This window comes from Mchenga conophoros, linkage group LG18 (genome assembly GCF_057382185.1).
Source record: "Mchenga conophoros isolate Kocher_MC1m ecotype Shallow Benthic linkage group LG18, M_conophoros_male_GT1.1, whole genome shotgun sequence".
Classification (NCBI taxonomy): domain Eukaryota; kingdom Metazoa; phylum Chordata; class Actinopteri; order Cichliformes; family Cichlidae; genus Mchenga; species Mchenga conophoros.
In genome coordinates this window covers 13,070,581-13,087,917 of record NC_140543.1, presented here as the reverse complement: position 1 = coordinate 13,087,917, position 17,337 = coordinate 13,070,581, and the positions used below count along the sequence as shown (strand labels likewise).

The following is a 17,337-nucleotide window of genomic DNA, read 5'->3' as shown; positions in this document are numbered from 1 at the left end:
GACATGTGTTTATGGTGAGCAATGACATGACTGTGCGTCTAAGAGTGCCAATGTTTATGCAAGCATGTCATTATGTTTTCATATTAAATATCTCTGAAGTGTTTATGTATAAATGTTAGTCAGATGTCCTACCACTTATCCTACCATTCGACATGGTCCTGCTCTGGATGCTGGGGCTGAGGGGTCCGCCGCCCTTACTGGTGAATGCCTGCACCCGGATGTCGTAAGTGGTGTCAGGTTTAAGGTCCTGGATAGTCATGTGTGTTTCGGTGGTGCGGTTGGTGCCGTTTGTCTGACTGTTGATGTCCCTGTATACCACCAAGTAATGTGTGATCTTGCCATTCCTTTCCGCTAGCGGCGGGGGCTTCCAGGTCAGCTGGGTGCTGGACTGCGTCAGGCCCGTAACTTGGAGGTTGGACGGGAAGCCTGAGGGCACGTCTTCGGGTGTGCTGATCTCCTTAACGTGAGGTTCGCCGATGCCTGCACGGTTACGCGCGCTGAGGCGGAAGACGTAGGTGGCGCCTTTGTGCAGGCCAGTGACAGTATGGTGGTCGTCAGTCTTTCTCATCTCGCGCGAGGTGTAGGTGTCCTCATCGGTGCGCTTGTACTGCAGCTGGTAGCCCATCAGCTCCCCCACCATATCCTTGGGGGGCTGCCATTGGAGCAGTGCTGTGTTGCCCATGGTGGTACTAATCATCATACTGGGTTTGCCTGGCACTGGTTGAAGTAGAGATTTAAATAGGAAAAAATTACTTGCACTTTAATTGCTTTATAAGTCAAAGACATATTTTTCAATTCACATCAAATTTGTGGCACTTAATGAGTAAAAACCTGTATTCTATCTAAAGGCCACAAGATGGCGATAGTTGTGATTGTGACGTCTATGGAAAAGACTTGACCTCTGTAAACACTTGGCTGCTCTTAGTCACTCGTTTTGGGTCGTACTGAACAAAATACATTTTGTAATCTTTGGTCGTACCATGTTTCAACAAGTTTGATTTTCTTTGGTATTTTTCAGTCGTTCATTGTCAATCACAAATCATTAGCCAAAGTCATTACTCAATGAGCAAATGATTTCCAAAGCAAGACTCCACACTAACAGACTCACATGAAAACCCCACTAACACTGATTCTGACCTGCTCCAGTTGTGGTGATGACTTTAGCTTTGCTACGAGCACCATCTCCCTTCAGGGTGTATGCTGCTACAGTTACAGAGTAGGTGGTTTCAGACTGCAGCCCACCAATTATGGCCTCCTGTAAAAGTGAAAAAGAAAAAAAAAAAAATCACAAGGTCAGATGTTAACAGGCGTCAGTGAGCCTGAGCGAAACCTCTCCAACCACCCTCTCACACAAGCTCCGATCCCCTGACAAACACACAGCACCAAAGGAAACCGCAGTAAGATTAACCCCCCTTCTCCAACCACGTGTGGGTTCTTGAGCAATTAGCCTAAAAACAAAATATGTCAAACTTTTAATAGAGAAAGAAGGCACACAAACAGGCCCAGGAACTTTTCTTGGTACTGAAAAGCTCCTGTACCTAACTGTAAGGGACACGCTGAACCCATTAACTAACAAACCAACTAAATTAATCAGAACATCACCCGTGTGTCAGTTTTCATGCCTGCTGCATGGATAAGCATGAGATAATACCCAGAGGAGCTTAAGTTCATCGCTAAACAGACTATTAAAACCCACAAAATAGTACACCGACTGTGGGACTGCTGTTAAAACTCTTTGAAAATAATCCTTCAGATAAATAAACATCAGGGTGATTAAAAATTACTTTTTTTTTTTAAGAATAAGATTATTGGTACTTATTCTCCTCTGGCTGATTGCCCAAACAGTCTCTGCACAAAAACACAGACACACTACGGTGAATGAACAAATGAGTAACTCAGCAGTCAGGAATGAACAGACAGAAAAACAACTGAGGTAACACACTGTTACGGCTAACCTGCTGCAGTGCTGGCACTCACTTTACCACACTGCATCAGTCTGAACAAAAACACACCCACACGCTGGAATTAAATACTCTTGAGCTTGAACAAAGCTCATATCCAAACAAACAAACAGAAACACACACACAGGAATACACATACTAATATACATAAATGAAGGATACACACAGTATACATGCATGTAAAATGTGCACATCAGCACGCACACATTGGTACACACACACACGCACAACAACTTAATGCCTTCGGCTTGAGCGCACATGCAGGAGTTGTCCGGTTCTGACTGGAGCCGCTGAGAGGACGAACACACAGATGCCTACGAGCCTTCCTGCCGGAACTTCTCACAAACTTCTCAGACGCTTGGAATATTATACAGCCTTGCCCTAACGCGGTTTCTCCAACTAATGAAGTTTTAATTTCCTAACCATAGAAGAACATTAAACAGTCTACATAACCCAGCGCTGTTTGACGGTGGTTTTTACTGCCTCTCTCTTTAAGGGACATTTGGTGCTCCCCTGCTAACCTTTAAGAGGGATGGGGGGGAAAATGCTAAATTACTGTATCATAAAGCCATTTTAACTTTATGGAGGAAGTCTCATTACTTTAATCATGCAAAATGGCTTTAACAATCTCAGCAGTGGCAGCTGCACAGATCGGTCCTCTCTTCATTCTGACAAGGTTGATTCAGTTCTAGCAACACTTTTAAAACTCAGCAGAAAATAGAAAAACCCAGGCTTCAAAGTTCCCTTTAGAGCAAATGCTTAGAACAGCACCAAAGGGCATTATAGAGATTAACAAGTCGACTAGTTATAGAAGTGGATTCTTCTCTTCAAGCCTCTCAACACCACTATCCTCACTAGAGTGGAAAAATACCAAGAGAAAAATGGGCTGCGCTGTTAAAACAAATCCCTTCAGATAACTTTTTGCTCAAGACTAATATTTAATGTCCTCTATATGCATCTTTTGCTTTTTAACGCCAGCCAAAATTTCCCGAAAGCTAAAAAAAAAACTCCCTGAGAACAAAGCCATGGGTCAGTAACGCAGGCTTATGTTTTCAGTGTTGACATCTGCCTCGTACTCTATTAGCTACCAAGCACAAAGTCTGCTGTGGCCTAAACATGGCTGCTGAAGAAATAATAAAGATGTGTGAACAGATGTCCTCCTCTGACAGCGTGTAGCTCGCTGTCTGTCAGGTGTTAATCAACGCATTAAGCGGAGAGGGAGAGGAGGCGAGCCTGACTCATGCCATGTGGGTGTAGCTTGAGGAATCCGTGTGCCGTGCAGCCAGGTTTCCGTTTAACTTGGTGCTAATAGCAAATAAATACGACAGCGTGCGCACTTCCCACTGGCTTGTATACGAAACTAACTGAAATAATATATAAACAGATGAAGGAAGAACAAAAAGAGATCAGCCTCAGCCTCTACAGGTGGTTACTGATTCATTAAGTTTTCCATTTGAAATGTCGGCAGGTGAAAAAAAGGAGTGAAAATATCCCAAATGAATTCTTTTTTTGGACTTTATAAAAGCTGAAAACCTTTTTCTTAACATATCTTTGCCCTTGTTTATACACTGAAAATAGGATCCGTTAGTCTGGCAGACTTCTATTGAATTTTTTGACTGGCTACAGTAAGTGGCTCTGCATTTATGCCAGTGCAATATGACGTCTAGGGGGTAATAAGCCATAACAAAGAGCTGCTTGACAGCCACGTAGCAGCGAGCTGCAAACCAGGCACGTGAAAAGAACATGAAAGGCTGGTGGCAATTTCGGAGATGTGTGGAGCTGATAAAAGTCACAGCTCCTCCCCTCAGATAGACATGTCATCTGAAACAGCGGGGAAGACAGCAGGTTAGGCGAGGCCGATTAATGTCGGCATCACACGGGGATAGTGACACAAAGCCTTTGACTACACTGTACTCTCAATGGGGGAAGATGCTTCATGCGCTCTGTACAGAATTGCCTCAGTTCACCTGCAACTGCCCAGCTGTTTCTACAAGGTTCTTTCTTCTGGTAAAATAAGCCTGCATCAGATCTTGCTTTGAAGTTGTAGGAGCTCTTAGACTAAATCACACTAACTCTCTCTCTCACACACACAAACACACGCGCGCAAACACAAACACACAAAAGAAAACATTTGGACACACGTTTCGTGCTGCGGTTATGATCTTTCCTGAGGGTTCACACAGAGTAGATTAAAGTCACACACCTTGCACAGAAATTAACACACATCCACACACAACTCATAATCCAAACACACAAGCACCCCCAAACTGCAAAAAGGAAAAGAGCTTGCCCTGCAAGAGAACCCAGCAGCACACATGTGGGTTACTCACATGCTCGGTGGATTCCTCAATATTCCACTGATGGAGAGAAGACACAGGACACAGGGTGGGGAGAGAAATGAGTCAGAAACAACACAACAGCCATGGAAAAAAAGCGCTCGTCTTTTTTTCACCGACAGATGAATGTAGGTGTCAGCAGAGTCGTGTGGTGGAACAAAACAGTGGGATAGAGTGTGATGGAAGAGAAGGAGTAAAAAAAAAGACAAGTTGAGTGGCATACAACAAATTGCGTAACCATAATTGTAATTTTTTTTTTTTATTGTTTAAATGCACTGCCTTGTTTTTGGTTTGCCTATGAATCCAACAAAAAGCCCCCCTCTTGCTCAATCAGGAGACTTCTATTCGCTATGATGACTATTACACTTTGGATAAGAACTGTAAACTCTGCACAGTCCGTGAAGCATTTCCTTTTTTCTTACAGAAATTGAGGGAAGGCCTTTTATTCATTATATTTCAATATGTATTCAAAATGTTCTCCTTGCTCGCTGTGCCTGGCCAAGTGATTCCTGGGGGAAGTGAAAGCCCATTTCGTGCCGCGGGGCTCCGTCAGTGCCGAGCATGAAATCCTATTACCAGTGCTGCTATGCTAGCCCTGTGACATCAAACCCCATCGATGCAGAACGCCACCGCTGGCGTTTACCAGCAACGTGCTCCACAGTTCAGTTCCTGCAGAGGGGTTCACTGATGGGTGGCCCGGCTGACAAGGGGCAGGAAAGATGACACTGTTGACACTGATGAGGGACAAAGTGGAGAACAGAAAAAGGGGGTGGGAGTGCGGGTGAGGACGGTGGAGTGGGGGAAAAAAATGTTATCATTAGGGTGCACGAGTATTGTCACAGCTGCTTGTACCACAGAGGCGAACACTCAAAGGGGAGAAGCAATTGACGTGGCTGGGACAAAAATCAATATTTAACCACCAAGAATTACTGTGAATGGGCCGGTGCCCCCAAATGTATTACATAATATTAACTCCAGTGGCGTTGTACTTGCTAACACTTGTGTCCATTAACTATACAAACAAGACCAACTTAATGTCATGCGTTGTCAAACACTGAGAAAACACACGAAGAGCTTCTTCATCTGCCCAGCATCAACACTTTGCAGGATCATTTTATTAACATGACCAGAGTTTAACCGGGCAGGAGTCTGCAAAAAATACAAATACTTGGAAGTAAAGCCGGTCCTCCTGATCACCCATCACTCCCTCCTTGCTATTCTAGACTTTCACAAACAAAAGGAGCAAGCCTCACACGCTGCTGATTTATTGTGCGGTGGGGAGACTGTGTTCATCATCCTCTATTGACTGTTGGCATATGAAAAGACAAAAGACCCAACTTTTCCTCCTCCCTGTGGATGGTCTTTATTACCAAGCAGTTAAGTGAAGTATGAGCAAGGCCTCTGTAAGGTCTCAGTTGTGACTGGTTGAGGCACACGGCACATCAAAAACTGCTGCCTCATGCTCCCCAGACATAACGGGGCACTAAAGAGTACCATTAAAGAACAGCTGCTGCTTAACTCCATGAATAACAGTTTGCAATGTTCCTAATTGCTTAATTTGTTTACTGTCAACTTCACTCAGTATGTCAACAGAGCAAGCAACACATTAAGGTTCGCAAGAGTTCCTATCTCATCTTGGGCTTAATTCCTTCCTATCGGAACTGCTTTTGCTTCTTTCTTTCTTTTTTGTTGCTTAAATCCATGGGAGAATTATAAATTATCCTCCATTTATATTTCAAATGCCAACGCAAGCTGAAAACACATCATTGCTGATAAGCGTCGTTTGTGGAAACGGAGCGGTATAATTTGCAGGCGGGTGAATGCAAATGTGATGACATGGGCTGAGATGTGTGGCTATAAAAATGGGAACGAGGGGGGAACGAGTGATGTGGAAGAGAAGGAGCTGTCATGATTGATGGAGTGAAACGGGCTGAGGTGCTTCTTTCTCTTTTTTTCCTCCCCCCGATTCCCATTCAACTCCAATCTGAGGCGGCGAAGGCCGTAGAGGCAGTGAAGCATTGCCTCGCTCACACAAACTACAAAAACGCATGAGTGGTCAAACAAAATGAACGTGGAAAGTAGTGCTGAATAAAGGCAAACTTGTGCAGAAATGTATGAAATCACAGACAGCGGCTAATGGCTTCAAACTCAATCACAGCACTTTCTGCACACTTTTATGGATGTGTATATGAAATACACTGCCACAGAGGTTGCCGCAAGTGCACCGTGATGGAGCAGACCGTGTGGTGTGGGAGCTGCCAACTCAGGTCCAGGCCACTTTTCCAACAGAAGTATTTGCAAAGGGGTCGATAACATCACACTGTTAACATGGCCTCTGGTTTAAATTTAGCAGGGAAATGAGGGCGCTGTGTGGGCTCCTGCTTGAAAAGAAAAGAGGCGCTTAAACCGCCCACGCACAGCCGAGCTCTCCTAGCTCTCCTCCCAGTATTTCAGCTAACCCTGAGAGAGGGCGAAAAGGAGAGGAGCCAGAAACACAGAGACAAAGAGAAGGGGAAAGGTGATAGCCATTTTGACAGGATCTGCAATTCAATCAGTCGGCTTAGAATCGTGATTGAAGGTGAGGCTCAGGTATGATGTGAGAGCCCTGGAAAATTTGGATTTTTCTTTTCCTCTTGGCAAGCTTACTGTGAATCCAATTCAGGTAAAAAGGGTGGATGTGGAACCGATTTCACAACACATTAGGGAAATTCATGAGAGAAACACTATGGGATGTGCCAGGATAGAAGGATATTGCTTTTTTCCCGTTTTATTCATCATCAATTACAGGTGTGCGTATGAGGGATTTGCATGTCTCTAGGATGACTCATGAACTCCTCTCGACCAGCTGGAACACCTACTACAAGGTCGGTCTAACAAGTGATCGTGTTTGCGCATGTTATCTTTGCTAGATTTTTTTTTCTAGTTGTTGTGGTGCGTGAATGGAAAGATGTGTGACAAAGAAGGGATTGTTCTAAAACCAGTTGGGCGAACAAGGATAAGGGACCGTTGGCTGACTGTGTGGTCTTTAATGACGTCTGGGCAGGTCCTTGCAGGTTGGTTACTCAGTGCTGTCTCAGAAAACAATCTGTTGAGATGACTCAATCAAGGGTAACCAACCTGCACGCAAGCCTCTGGTAATTACTCAATCAGCTTTTTAAGCAGCGAGAGTGCAAAAGGAGGTCACGGCAGAAAAGGAAGCAAACCGAAGGGAAGGAGAAGAGGAAAATAATAGAAGGTGTGAGAAGAAATTTAGCCGTCTGCCAGGGAGGGGACAGTCTGTTTGAGAGGTGTCCTGGACACTAGACTGGAACATGAGAGCTATCCTGGGTGCCAAATTACAGTGCGTCTTTGTGTTTATTGTGTGAACATGGCACAAATGAGACATGGCAGGGAGAATTGTTTGCATAACAAGTAGGGTCATGTTTAGTTCAGTTTTTCCACAATGCAAAACAAAATCACGCCGAACATGTCGACGTGGAGAAAACACTTACAGGAAGACAAGCAGCCACCATGTTTTCTCCCTTTCCAGATCAAGCGATGCTGTCCTGTCTGTCAAGCACTCTTGTAGACAGTCTGATAACAATGAACTGTCAGTAGCAGCTGCCAAACACTACTGCTGTAAAATAAAGGCTGACTGTGCTCGGGAGTCAAGGCAGTTCTCTTCGTCCAGGTGAAGACATCGACGGGCTGTACTGCATCAGTCAATCACTTGCTGTGGAGACTTGTGTGAGTTTGACAGCCACATATAAATGATTTATGATGTTTTTCTGTTTTGTTTTGTTTTTTAAATCACAGAATATGTCATTACACAACTGGAATCCACAAGCTCCTACTTATCATCTCTTGGGATGTAACACACTGATTCATCACATTGTGACTTTAACAGTGTTTCCACTTGTGTAATGATGAGACACAGGACAGCAAACGAGGGTTAATAACTCTTCTGAAAGGGCAAGGCAGTTTGCACTGCTTGGGAACTGAACCAGCAACTTGTTGGTCTGCCACAGCTGCCATTTATCAGCAAACAGAGCTCAGATAATATATATATATATGTGGGTGGTTTTCTTGTGGCCAGAGAGCACTTTCTTGTTCAAATTAGATGCTTTTGTGGAAGACCACTGAGGGCGGGAGTGAATGCGTGCTCGTGCAAATGTTACTCCCGGCAAACAATCAGAAGGAGGTTCTTAAGCTGGTCTCTCCTCTCTCAAACACAGAGAGAAAAAAAAGCAGTACGAGTGCGGTTTTAAGATATTCATGAATCTCTGAATCCCTCTTAAGGATTACAATCTCTCATCCATCTCATGGCGTTGCACAGCTTTGGGCCATTCCAAGCAGCTTGCATTAATGCGTAAAGGACGGTGTCAGGAAAATAGCTCTAATTTATAAACATGGTAACAAGGCAGTGCATATGTATTACTGCTAAAACCGCAAAGAGAGGTGCATTGATTCCACTAAGCCACGTCCTGATGTAACACATAAAATATTTAATAGCTATTACTGCAGAATTAAAGTGGATCTTATTAGGACAGCTAATCTAAAGCTGTAGGAGCAGGGTACCAATTTAGAGTCAAATGTCACATGTGGAGATAGATAACAAAAAAGAAAAGAGGGGAGGATGGAAACTCCAGTTGACAAGATAGAAAATTCCATGTGTGTCACCCAGTATGGGGGAAATGAAGTGTGAACTCAGACAATGGAAGAGAATAGGGAGGCAGTGGGGAATGAAAATAATGGTAAATGAGCATAAAACAGATATAGACAGTGAGGAAGAAGAGCAGAAAGACCAGGCAAGAGTAAAACATCATGCAGTACCTGGGCCTCTGGCAAAAAAACATCCATGATGTTAGGCTGGCCTCGCGGTTCTCCGTTTTCGAGCCGGGAGAAGACGACCTGGTAGCCTCGGATTTGGCCGTGCTGCTTCCCCTGCAGGGGTGGCTTCCAGGTGACTCGGATAGCTGTGGAATTTATGGCCTCAACCTCCACTTTCCTCGGGGGTGCTCCCGGCACTGAAAATCAGACAAGGACGAAGGGCAGATTAAAAGAGTAAGACAGAAACACAGACAGATGGAGGGACAGTGGAAAGGATGAGAAGAGAGCAAAGAGAAAGAGACGAGGTCGTGACTTATCTTATTTTACTTCGTTTTGTAATGACAATCCAAAACAAATTCTGGGGTGCTGTGTATAATGAAGTGATACATGTACTGACCATGAATTAATAATTTCTAGTCACTTTAGACCTTCTAAGACTACTGCGTCCCAAAAACATCCCTTGTGGGACAGCATGTGGTCTAGCAATGTCTGTAATGCTCTTAATTCCAGAATGAAATAAGCTGTGTTGCAGCAAACTTCAAACACATTAATTATAGTCGACACTCTCTTAGGAGAAGCCGCCCTCTATCACACTGCAAACAAAACGAGTGAGAAAAAGGGGAAAGAGAGAGAGTGAAAAAGCGGGAGATTTGGTCCACTTTCATTCCTCAGAACAGTAAAAGAAGACAAGAAGCCAGTGAAACCAGAGTGGTGGAGAACTGAGGCCTGGGAGTGATCAGTCTTAACCCACAAAAGGTGCAAAGGCCATAGACAACAAGCTGGGAAGAGGAGGAAACAAAGAAAAGGTGACCCCTGCTGTCACGACCACCACCTCATTATCTCAAAATTCATCAGCAGGACGAAGGAAAATGTGGTGTAACATCTGAAGAGGGTGAAAGACAATCGTCAAAGGCTGCCGCAAGCAACAGAGAGGAAAACAGTTTGAGAGCACTCTGCTTCAAGGGAAGTATCAACCTACCATCCTCTTTGGTTCTCATCCTCACTGGGGCACTCTCAGGACCTGGGCCCACATCAGTGTGTGCCCTCACCCACACTTGATACTCAGTCCACTTCTCCAGGCCCTCCAGCACATGGCTGGTAGCGTCTGCACCGATCCCAGTGACCTCGTGCTTGTCCGTGTCCTCTCCAGCCAGGGCCTGGTAGCTGACTGTGTAACGCACTATGGCACCATGGCGGCTAGCGGCAGGTGGTGCCACCCAACTCACCTTGAGGCTGGTGGAGCTCAGGCTGACCAGTTGTACGTCCTGAGGAGGGGCGGACGGGGCTGTAGGGGGAGGGGAGCAAAACCACACGAAGGAAGGGCACGGATCAAGCAAACAAAAAATAAAGTACAGCACAAGCAAAAAAAATAAGGGAAAATCTATGGAAGCTTTTTGTATAACAGTCAATATCAAAATTTGAAATGTCATATTCAGAATCACAAGATATTTTTTATATTTCAAATTTGTCATTATACTGTATGAATACAGCACAGCTCTATTCATACCGGGGACCTCGTGCGATGAAAATTTACCCTTCGCTGTCTGTTTCCTGTGGCCCATTTACACATGATAAATATTCTGTTTTTAACTTGAATGTACTAAAATCTGAGGTCAGCATGTGTGTTTCTGTTTCATCATCCTTTGAGATTTCCCTGAGCAGGAGCCCTCCATGAATGGGTCTTCACGCTGTGTAGAGATGTAAGCCTTAATGAAAACACTGGCAGGTAATTCGCAGTGGGATTTTTTTTACTTTACATATTCACATGAGATTAAGATCATGTGACACCTCCACAATTACTCCGAACTGCTAGAGGTCCACAGTTTACGGCAGTCCCGTGTAAATATGGGTCATGTAAATAAAATCAGGTTAGAGATGAAGACTGAAATTGCTTTTTTTTCCCCCCTTTGTGCAGATGTTAATTAAGAAATTCAAATCTTTGTGAACATAGGCACTGAATTTGATATATGGTATAGGTTGTTGCTTTGTCCCATCTCCCTTTTATTCTTATTTCTCCCCTTAACTCCCAGTTGGTCACAGCAGATGGCTGCAACTCTCTAACCTGGTTCTGTCGGAAGTTTTTTCCTCTCACACGGGAGTTTATCCTTCCCACTGTCGCCATGTGCTTTGTTCTGATTTTCTCTCTTACGTCTCTTACACCTTGAGGTACTTTATACTGATGTAGTGATTTGGCACTCTATACAGAAAACTGAACTCAAAATCGTCTATGTTCATGTTAAAGTACTAATGTACACACTTATGTATTTGCCCTGCAATTAAACAAGCTAGTTTAATGTAAGAATGTAAAAAGTATAACAGGATTTGCACACCACACATTTGTATAAATTGTAACCAAACTGCTGTTTTTCCAAAGTAGTAAAGGCTCATTTAGAGTCCCTTTGTGCATGGGAAATATATTTATCAATATATCATTACACGTCTGAATATGAAATTTAAATTTTTTAAATTGTGACTACAAAAAGCTTCCATACTGCACAGGATGCTGCCTCCAGACTGAGAGATTGGATGCAAAAACACATTAGCGGACCGTTGCTGAAGCTGTGTTTGGCACTGCATTTATGCAAGAGGCCATGAGAGTGCAGGGTGAGGTGAACAGAATATAAAGTACACCAAAATTCTACAGGGCAACGTTTTTATAAAACCGTAATTTGTCCCTTACTGCCCTCTGTGTCCCCTCTTGCAGGAAACAGAGGGAGAAACAAACTGCCACAGATTTGTAAGTGGTAAACAAGTGCCTGATAGTGTTGACTGGTGTTTGCACATTCATGCAGAAGCTCTGGGCCTGATTGCGGCACTTGGCTGTAGCTGAGCTACACTACATATTTAGTTATAGATAAAGCTATAATTTTATAATCAATAACCGTTAGAAACATTACAGGCACTGTCCACGTCTGGTTCATACTCACTGCCAAGAAAAGCTGATTTTTTTTTTTATTTCTATCAGATGGGATAAATTCCACTCCTCGCTAGAATCACAGCAGGAACGTACCAGTCCACCTCACCCTGTAATGCCTTATAATGTAATGGGAAAATGGAGTCTGATAACATTCCTCAAATAAATAGTTATTGCATAAAATTTAATTATGAACAACAGCTTCAGCTTAAATACAAAAAACTCTCAGGTCAGGAGGTAAAAATAGAAAACTAATGACATACAAAATGAAGAACAAAAAGGGAAACTGAAAAGAAATGATTGCATTCAGACACTTCATGCAACTAGCTAAATCTAGAATTTCTTTATTCTGCGAAAAACAACCTTCAAATCAAAAGAGAATAAAATGAACCATGAAAATTCAAAGCAAGATGTTTCCGTAAATGCATGCCTGTGAAATGTATTCTTTAATAAGCAGAGAAATGAACAGTGAGCTCAAATATTATTCCAATAAACTAATGCCTGAATATAAAACTCCACCTTTACAAAACAGCACTTGACAAAAGAGGAGTGAGTCTCACCAGGTGGCCCCTGATCCACCAGAGAGTAGACAGAAAACCACGAAAACTTGACAACACCACATGTATTAAAAAATTAAAAAGCTACACACTGAATCAAAACAGTGCTGACGATTCTCAGAAGAGATTGCAGTGGTAAAATTGGACGGGGCAAGGACACCACCACAAGAAAATGCCTCAGAGTGAAAAAAAAAAAACAGGGAACCAAAGAATGGACTTAAGAAGGAGATGCAATTATTGAAGTGACAGAGCCCAAAACCCCGTCTCTATGACATTATTACGACCCCGTTTCTGTCAAATGTGAGAAAAATAGAGACACATGAAATGTTGAAACTGGTTCCTTGTTACTTTGGCTCTGTATGCCACCACAACAGAAATGGATGACGTCACATCCATTTTTATACAGCGAGCTCTTCCTCCATGAGCTGATTTTTAGTATTATTAATGCATCTTAGTGTTTGATGTGTTGAACCCACTGCAGTGTTCCTACCACCTTTTTTACTAGTAGAGCAATGCACAGCAAAAATATTTAAAAACAAAAACATGAATAGAGCTCAATACTGTTCATTTCTCTGAGTCTTCAAAAAAATGATACTAAATATTTAAATGGAGCACTAGAAAATGTCACACTTTCCCACCGCCTGCTTGCCTCAGAACCTTCCCAAAGCTGTTGCTTATTTCATGCACACGATCCTACCAGCGCCTGAAATCCAAATTATTTCCGCCAAATTCTGTGTCTACTGACAGCAGAAGGCACAAGGACCATCAGCACTCATGGTCTCTGCTTACAGTCATGTGCAGCTGACAGAGGTTAGGTTTTCATTTATTTTCTCTGTTCTATGGGAGAAATTTAACTGCATATAGTACATATACTGCAACGTCACAGGGGTCCTGTGACAGGAGTATTACTGTTCATCTGATTTTTAATTTTTTTTTACATTTTTCTTGAAATTTTTGATGATCTGTGTCTGTTTGTATGTATAACGTACAGAAAATCTAAATCTGATTCTTACTTCATTGTCCCACTTTCCCCTCCTGCTGCAGCACTGCTTGACAGGCAGGTTTATGTGGCAGATACGAGTAAACGTTAGTGTTTGACACCTGATAATTGTTCATTTACACCAGTGTTCACATTCACTATTTATGTTAATTTTTTGATCAGCCTTAATCTTGAACCTTTGATCATTTTCCATCGTTAAACGTATCAGCCTTATATCCACTCTGTAAGCTGGCGTCGGTACTGCGCTAAAGAGCTTTTGTGAAGGAACAAACTCGTGATGTAACACCTTTGTAAAACTCTGTGCCTTTTGTTCCAAATCCAGCAGAGTGATAAATCTCCTCTCTAGTCGTCTGTAGCGCATCAGTCAGTTTTAGGAGTCACTTTCTCAGGAGTTAAACTTTTATTCACATAATCGCTACAATTAAAAGTTAAAAGTGACATTTTTTCTGTTCTCAGTTTTATGTGTGAGGCACACACGCACCGTGGGACAAGCACCGTGCCACATCAGCACAAAAATGAAATAAATAAATAAGAAAGAATCAGTCAGCTGGCAGAGAGTGACATTTTGAGTGCTGGCACTGTAAAAGCACATAATGATATGAGACAAAACAACAGCACGGCTCGCAAATGTGGGAACCAGACACATTAAACGTACCTTTGACACAGGGCCTGCCCTCAGATAGATGGACATGAGGGTTAGTGTTGGTGACAGAGGGGAGGTGGTGGAAGCATGAAGCTGACCGGGATAGCTGCACTGTCAGCATTTTATGTGGCGCTGAAATTGACTTGACATTCAAGTTGCCCACGCTCTTTGATTTAAGCGCTATAAAACTCTACTTTTGTCTCACTCGCTCAGTCACTCGCTCACACTGAACAGAACAACCTAAACCTGCAGCAGCCGGCTGAGGGTGGCTCTGAAATCACTGGTTAGTGAATAAAAAGTGGGAAGAAAGAGGACAGGGACAGCTTCAAGACAGACGAATGTGTACTTACTGGACTGGGCAGTGCGGGCCTCGATGGGCTGGGTGTAGACACCCAAACCCATTTCAGAACGGGCGGCCAGGGAGAAATAGTACAAAGTGTCTGGCTTTAAGTTCTCTACAGCATAGGAGCCTGCAGGGTTGAAGGTCACGTGAATCTGGAGGGTGTAACAGCGGAAGGAAAAATGTCAGAAGAACTCATCAGAAGCAAAGACATTCACACAAACCTACTCACGGATTGAGCTGTTTTGCTTTAACAAACTGGAGTTACTCTGCCACTGAAGAGCACAAGTTGCTGTCTCTTATTGATACATGCGTTCATATTTGAGAATACGGTCAAATTTGAGAGCCATGTGATTCAAAAACAATTTGCCCTCAACTGGTCCAGTTGAATGAAAGGACAAAAAAGAAACTCTACATCATCAACGGCAACATTCATATATCTGCAGACTCCCTACAGATATAAGAAAAGACTGACAGATAGATGCACGCATAGATTTTTATTCTAACCTTATTGTCTGAGCCAGCTTCCCAGTACTGCAGCTCATACTTGGTGATGGGGTCCTGTACGGGCCACAGCCACGTCAATACAATGCGCGTGTCCAGCTCGGCTTCAGCCTCAAAGCTGGATGGCTGGGCAGGGACTGGTAAAGAGTAGGTGAGAGGGCGAATGTTAAAGAACAAAAAGAATCAAAGAGAGGATGTTACTAAAGCTCCTGCAAAGATCACCTCCATAACTTTTACTGCGTGGCAGATGAACCTGTGCACAAATCACCTAAAGAGCAGTTTCCCAGACACTCAGTATGCATAATGAACACAAAAGCAAGAAAAACTACAGAGCTTCAACTCATTGTATATGCTTAATCACACCTTTAACCTTGTATGTGCATGAATAGAGATGTTAAAAACACTGAAATCCAGACACAGTGGTTGGTTGCTCACCTCCCTGCTGGGTCTTGACTTGCAGGATGTCAGATGGTGGCCCATCACCAACAGAGGTGAAACCCAGCACTCTGAGGCTATAGGTGATATCGGGAGTCAGTCCTGAGATGGTAGTTAGGCTGCTATCGTCTGTGTTGTGTTTATGCCAGGCGCTGAGTGGCGCTGTCATGTCAGAGCTGTAGTAGACTCTGTAGCCCCTGATTTGCCCATTGGGTTCCTCGGGTGGCTCCCATTGAACTAACATTGTGCTGGCGCTCAACATCCGCGCTTGGACGTGTAGAGGCGGTGAGGAGGGGGCCTGTTCACCTGTGCGTGTCTCCACAAGGTCGCTGGGAGGCCCGTGGCCAATGTTATTAACAGCCATGACACGAAACTCATATTCAGAGTACGGACTAAGCCCGCCGATGCTGTAACGGTTGGTAGCCACACCTTCAACTTCCTGGAAGCCATTGTCGGAGGATTTGGCTCTGTACTGGATCATGTAGTAGGACACAGGTTCTGGGTTTCCAGACTCCCATAAGAGAGTCACACTGGTAGCTGTGGTTTCAGTCACCCTGAGCGAGGTGGGGGGTTTTGGTAAGGCTGAGGAGGGAGAAGCAAAATATTAGCTTTAAAGAACTGAAATGAATTACTTAAAAAAAAAAAACAATTCTTGTTACCTTGTGGGGAAAATACATGGTGCAGTGCTACATTAGGTAACTCCTAGAAAATAGCTGTGTTTCGTGGCCTAATTTTTATAACAGTCACCACCAATATTCCCCAAAATAAAGGAAATAGACTGAAGTCATTTAGTCCAGCCTGTCCATCTCTCAAAACACAAGCAAACTGTTCTGTGGTGACAAATGCAAACAAAACAAATGGTCTGCATCATAGCTTCCTTAAAGGAGTTGGCCTGGATTGCCGCGGTCCCTCTAATGACTGTGGCATTTTGTGTATTGACCAGTAGACTGGAAAGTAAATCAATGCAGACAAAAACTGATAAGAAAGGCTGCAACAAGTAAACAACACAGTCACAATGTTGTAAACACAAAGACGGTTGGGGGCGCATTCATGTCGACAGATAGATACCGAAAAAGGACAGGAAAAAAGTCTGCTTCGAACTAAAGGAAAGAAGCAAAAGTGAAAATGGCCGACCTTCGGGTTGAACTGTAGACGGATGAAGTGCTTTGACGGGGGTGAGTGATGGAATGAAAAGACACAAAGTGAAGAGGAAGACAACAGAGTGAAACAGAAAGGTGTTTCAGTTGACACAGCAGAGGTTAGAAACATGAAACAGAGATCCAACGTAATGCACCAGGGAGAGAAACTCGCTTTTAAAACGTACTTAATATTTTTTTTACTGTTTGTACACACTCAAAGTAACAAAGTGTGGAGTCTTTGAATACTTATTTGATCATTTTAGACTCAAGCTTAGCATCCCGGTTATTATAACAGTGTGATACTGTCAATTTCATCTCATTACCCCACCCCACTTCTACACAGGGGATGCTAGATATGCTCCAGTGCCTTTGTAAAAGTCTTCATTAAGTGACCTGAATTGATTAGCATTCCTCCTAGACACACAAATATACACAAATAGAGCAACATAAGGACACTTTGGTGAAAGAAAAGTTGTGCATTGTGCAAAGTTGTGCTGCATTTTTACAAAAAATGACCTGAGAATGCAGAGAGAAACATAGATTATTGTATTGGCTTCAGTGCTGCAAAAAACAAGACTAAAAGCCATCAACTTTTATTTCTCAGTATCAACAAAGGGTCCTCGACAAATAAACCTTGGATTGAGCACATTCAGAGGCATGTAGATGTGGCTTATTAAGTGCCATGCAACCTCAGAAATA

At 43.3% G+C, this 17,337-nt stretch overlaps 1 protein-coding gene across 17 annotated transcripts in view; it reads right to left on the bottom strand.

The window, feature by feature from the left end:
* LOC146553336 (receptor-type tyrosine-protein phosphatase F) overlaps positions 1-17,337 on the bottom strand; it is a 163,477-nt gene that overhangs the window by 38,242 nt on the left and 107,898 nt on the right. For 4 of the 17 annotated variants that reach the window (XM_085254644.1, XM_085254643.1, XM_085254646.1 and 1 more), the window contains 8 exons: positions 15,500-16,081; positions 15,068-15,201; positions 14,571-14,715; positions 10,086-10,391; positions 9,110-9,303; positions 4,292-4,318; positions 1,138-1,255; positions 133-717 (listed from right to left, as the gene is read on the bottom strand). In XM_085254644.1, the coding sequence (XP_085110770.1) occupies positions 133-717; positions 1,138-1,255; positions 4,292-4,318; positions 9,110-9,303; positions 10,086-10,391; positions 14,571-14,715; positions 15,068-15,201; positions 15,500-16,081 (2,091 nt within the window). The remainder of the gene's footprint in view (positions 1-132; positions 718-1,137; positions 1,256-4,291; positions 4,319-9,109; positions 9,304-10,085; positions 10,392-14,570; positions 14,716-15,067; positions 15,202-15,499; positions 16,082-17,337) is intronic. The other 13 variants (XM_085254650.1, XM_085254651.1, XM_085254656.1 and 10 more) reach the window with 6 other exon arrangements.